General features: G+C 39.5%; 1 protein-coding gene across 1 annotated transcript; it reads right to left on the reverse strand.

Annotated features, from left to right (window-relative positions):
* Positions 1-916: 916 nt before the first annotated feature.
* kcnv2a (potassium channel, subfamily V, member 2a) lies at positions 917-3,415 on the reverse strand. The gene is made up of 2 exons (XM_056241694.1): positions 1,681-3,415; positions 917-1,180 (listed from the first exon to the last, which is right to left on the reverse strand). The coding sequence occupies exons 1-2, from the start codon at positions 2,986-2,988 to the stop codon at positions 938-940; spliced, it is 1,551 nt and encodes a 516-aa protein (XP_056097669.1). The 5' UTR covers positions 2,989-3,415; the 3' UTR covers positions 917-937.
* Between the last annotated feature and the right edge of the window lie 1,726 nt (positions 3,416-5,141).

Here is a 5,141-nt window from a genome sequence, read left to right on the forward strand (position 1 = left end):
CATGCAGGCTTGAAAATTAATTTTGTTTCCCTGCTCTACTTCCATCTGTCCTTGGGACTTCAATGATCCCCAAGGATTAATCTTTCAAGGATTATCAATGCTTGCATGAGCATACTTTTCAGATTTAATTATATTCTGGTTGTCTGCATTCTTATAGACGTCACAATGGCCACCCTTTATTGAGTCAACAAGTTGTTTTAATTGTAAGTCACATACAATGCCAAGCTGTTATAATGAGGATGTCATCTCTGAATTAATTTTAACAGGTTAATCTCTGTAAGTTGGCTTTAAGTCATAAAATAGCCCTGGCAATATGGCAGTTAACCTTATAGGAGATCTTTTTCCAATCTGCCCAGCTCAGAGTGCTTCCAGAGGAAACCAGTTGATATAAATCATAAATCGGCTTTTCTTGATAGACACTAAATGCCTATACAAGATTTTAAAAAGTACTGATGCTGAGCTTGTGCTTGGCCAGATGTTAAAACCTTCAACTCATTATTTGAAGCAGTGTTTGTCTACACTGGATTATTTGTCTTAACATTGCCTTTAGCCCATCTAAAAATACATTCTTATGACATTTTTTTTCTTACTATTACTTATGGCACAGAAAAAATCAAATGTTTTTAACAGTTGAAATCTGACAAATAAATTGGTGTTCCAAGAAGAGGTTTTATTAAACTTCATTATAACCTGTAAGAGCTCTCTAAATGCAGTGATTCAGCATTAAAAAAATCTTATAAGGGCTGCCTGTTATGTACAGTATAGTACAAAAGTTGTTCAATATAAATGTGTCCCAGTGGCACAAACAACATGGTTTCTATACAGTTAGTAAGTTGTTTGAAGACAGTTCCTTAGATGTTCTGGTTGTTTTAAACTTTTTGTTGTCCATGAGTTAAAAATCAATCCGTGGAAAAAGAGTAGGTCAACACATCACACCCTAAAAACAATCCGCGAATGTCTTTGCCGCCCTTTTCACAAACCTCACTTTCCCGCGATTCTTTATAGTGGAGGTGTATTCATAGGCTTTCAGCTTTGCATAGTAGTCTGAGAATTTATTAAACAGGATGGAGATTGGCATGCCGTTGAGAATTATTCCAAACGAGATGCACGCAAATGCAAAAATCCTGCCTAAAGCGGTCTCTGGAAACATGTCGCCATAGCCCACAGTGGAGATGCTCACCTGTGGTATAAACGGACAAGGAATACTTCAGTGTGCAGTAAAATGACAAATGATCTTTTAAGATTTAAAAAAGTCAGTCACAAATTCTCAAAACGCCAGAAATGTCATTAGAGTTAAATAGAACTAGAGTTAAGAAGAGCAGTTGTAAATTATGCAGAGCGAGGAAGCAAGACATTGATGTCAGGCAAAGTAGGCAACACAATTGAGATGAAGCATTTATTAGCTTTATAGCAGAAAGACACCAGTAAGTCTTGCTCTGTCAGTACTCTCCACAAAAAAGTACTATGATATTACCATGTTTTTTGGACGTGTACCATGGATATACCATCATAATGTTAGAAGTATTTTGGTGCACTATGTACATCCCATTGTATATGGATAATGTCAGGACCATGATATATCAAAGTATCTTTGCATTATCACCTAATCCCATCCCTTTACCATGGTACAACCACAGTACTTTTTCTACCAGGTATAAACCTGAAAAAACATGTACTTACAGCAGCCCACCACCATGCATGTGGAATACTGGTGAAGTTTGTGTGATGCACATCATGCTCTACGGTATAAACCATGGCAGAGAAGGTGAAAATTCCCATCGCAATGAAGAGGAAAAGACAGCCCACTTGTTGGTAACATTGCCGGAGCGTGAAGCCGAAGGCTCGAAGTCCAGTAGAGTGACGCGCCAGTTTTAGGATACGAAATATTCTCATGAGTCGCATGATGCGGAGAACTTGCCCCACTTTACCAACCCGTCCTACAGTCTCAATATCGCTACCATGTCTCCCATAGTCGCCACCCTCGAAACTCTCTAGGACCATCTGAAGATATAATGGAAGGATTGCAATCAGGTCCACAGCATTCAGCATGCTCTTTGTAAAATGTGTGAGGTCAGGTGTGGACACAAGCCGGAGAATATATTCCATGGTAAAAAATGCAATGCAGAGCATCTCAACATACTCACAGTAGGTCTTCCCACTCAGGTGTCCGGTGGTCATCTTCTGCATTTCCTCTACCGTATTGAGAGTCATAGCCACAAGTGATACCAGCACGAAGAAACTGGATGCTAATGCCATGAGCTTGGCTGTGACCGATGAGAAGGGCTTCTCCATCAAGTTCCAAATGAGGAAACGTGTATGACCAAAAGCCATATCCTGGAAGAGGTCCTCATGTTCCTCAGTTTCCACCTCTGCCTCAAGTTCTCTTTGCACCTTCAGCTGTTCGTTGAGTTCATCTTGCCGTTCCTCAAATGAAATGCGGCAGCAGCGATGGGTGTTCTTGATACGAACGCCCCAGTAGTTGATCTCCTCCAAGAAATTGCGTGGGCACAATTCATCTTTAATCCAGAGAACTCCAGTCCTATAGAAGTTGAATATGCTGTGGAAGACATCTGGATCCCTGTCAAAGAAAAACTCATTATTCTGGACAGTATAATCATCACAGAGGTCAAGTTTCCTGTTGTGGTCCGTATACGTTGCAAGGCGGCCGATTCTTGTTTTGGGATATTTTGCTGCTACCCTGTAAGAGATCTGGTAGACCTTGCCTCCTACGTTGATGTTGAGCATGTAGTTCTTAGTCTGAGTCAGTTTACTAGGGGTGGACAGCAGTCTCTCCTCTTCATCGTCTTCATACTCTGCGTAGATGTCATAAATATCCTTACTTAATTCCTGCATCGAATTCCATGGTTTCACCCAGTTTTGCTGGCCGAAAGGAAGCGTGGAGTCCTCTGGATCCTTGGGAGCAGGGGTTGTGACCCCAAGTTTATAGTTGGGGAAAAGGCTTTGCCTCCTGCCTTTAAGCTTGATCATGGTGCCAGCGTCCTCTCAGCTTGGCAGATGCACAGGTTACTGGAGGTGTAGAGGCATTAGATGGCTCTAATACCTCTGTGCTGCTTCCCGCATTTGCTCAGGGGTCTGACTCAGACTAATGTTGCTGACAGAGAGGATATGAGTGCTTAAAGGTTTAAATACTATGATCCTCTTCCAGACTTTCTCTACCAACCGGGATGTCTTTCGTTTGCCGTACATTCACAGATCTCCAACCGAATATGAGGATATTACACCGTGTTGCTTATAAACTACACCAATAGAGGTTATCTTTTCATATACCCTGCACCAGGCAGAGCTCTGGAATATGGAGGAGAATCATTTTGCAAGGGATGGACCAAGTATCAGACCACATTTTAACCATCTCCTTCTTTGGAATCATTGAGAAGTGTTCACATCTGACTGAAAGTCCCCAAAATTCCCAAATCTTAAAGTAACCACAAAATCAAAACTGCAATATTCAATTAAAAAAATAAGAATAGTCAGTTTAATATAAATGATTTATCTGTGCACATCATTTTTTAATTCCAGTGTCCTCGTAATAATAATAATAATAGGTTTTATTTATATAGCGCTCAAGGACGCTTTACAATGAACAAGCAACAATAATGGCAATGGACAATGACAACAAACAAAACAACAGTAGTTGTTTCCCCCCCCATCAACATCTTTGTTGATCCTGGAAGAACGTTCCAATCAACCAATCAGATTTGAGGGACAAGTTTACAGTTTGTGTCAAGTTTAGGCTTACAACCAGGGTCATGTGCTTCTATATCAGTGTTATTCACCTATCATTTCCCTCTGATAACTTTTAGGGATAAGTCATAGGTAAGGTTAGGTTTACCGGGGAAGGGGTAGAACAACATTTTTGGACAGGAATGTTGTTCCAGGATCAACAAAATATGTTGACCCAGGAACCTGTCTTACTTGGCAAAATCATGGTGACCCAGAACTACTATGAACCTGATTTCACCAAGTGCATCAACGTCTTTGGTTGATTGGAATGATGTTCCAGGATGAACAGTAAGATTTGTGGGACAAGGTTAGAGTTTGTCAAGTTTAGGCTGGCAGTCAGGACTTCTTCATCAGCGTTGTTCCCCCATCATTTCGCTCTAATTTTAGGGATAATGTATGGGTCGGGTTGGAACTATGTGTTCGGACAGGAATGTTCCAGGATCAACTAAATATGTTGGCAAAATCACAGTGACCCAGAAATACGACACAATAGGAGAACTTCCATTTCATACAGTCTTTAACGTCATCAAGCCTTCCCAAGTAGGTCCTACTGGAGAGTTCAGGTGGTGTAACAACAAAAGTGGTTTTGGTTGGAATAATGTGACGTGTTATCTTTTCTCTCACTTCCCACCAAAAGACAGGAAGCTAATTTTAGTGCTGGTATGACAAAATAAAAAGCAAATATACACATTAAGTCAAGCACACACTATTATTTTTTACAATTATTGTTTGTCACACTGTATAAAATGATCCCAGTGAGATCTTGGGCAAAGCCCAAGTGCAACATCAACTTATTTTGTGTCAGACTCCACAACACACATCACAGCCAACACTTTGGTCCCACAATCCAGACACTTTTGGAGACTTTTTTGGAGCTAAATGTTTATCACGAAGGCAGTTAATTACTGTAGTGAAAATAAAATTAAGCATTTAAAGACTACAGAGTGCCTTAGATGAGAAATCTTTTACGAACGTGAAGTAGCTCTTAGACAGCAAAATTGCAATGTGAACCCAGCTGTAATTGAGGTTATATCTACACATTTAATTATGCTTGTGCTGCCACTGCAAATATAAAGTTATAAATATCAGTTTGCATCATGATCCTTTAATTGACACCACCTTAAAAAAGTAAGGACTTAAAAAAAAAAAAAAAAAAAAAAAATCACCAGTAATTATCACACTGATGGTAATTATGTGATGAGTGCATAAATGCTATCATTCTGCATTATTACATAACATTATGTGCCGGCGACCAGAATTTGAGTCTGGATCAGATCCTGGCCTGTCTAACCTAATCTAGTCTCAAAGGAGCCTATAAAACTATACAAAAATATATATATATATATAAAAAATTCAATGCAATTAAACATTCAATCATTTTGACCAATAAAGAAACTTAC

Source organism: Rhinichthys klamathensis, unplaced genomic scaffold, assembly GCF_029890125.1.
Source record: "Rhinichthys klamathensis goyatoka isolate OS25496 unplaced genomic scaffold, OSU_Roscu_1.1 h1tg000665l_1, whole genome shotgun sequence".
NCBI classification, from domain to species: domain Eukaryota; kingdom Metazoa; phylum Chordata; class Actinopteri; order Cypriniformes; family Leuciscidae; genus Rhinichthys; species Rhinichthys klamathensis.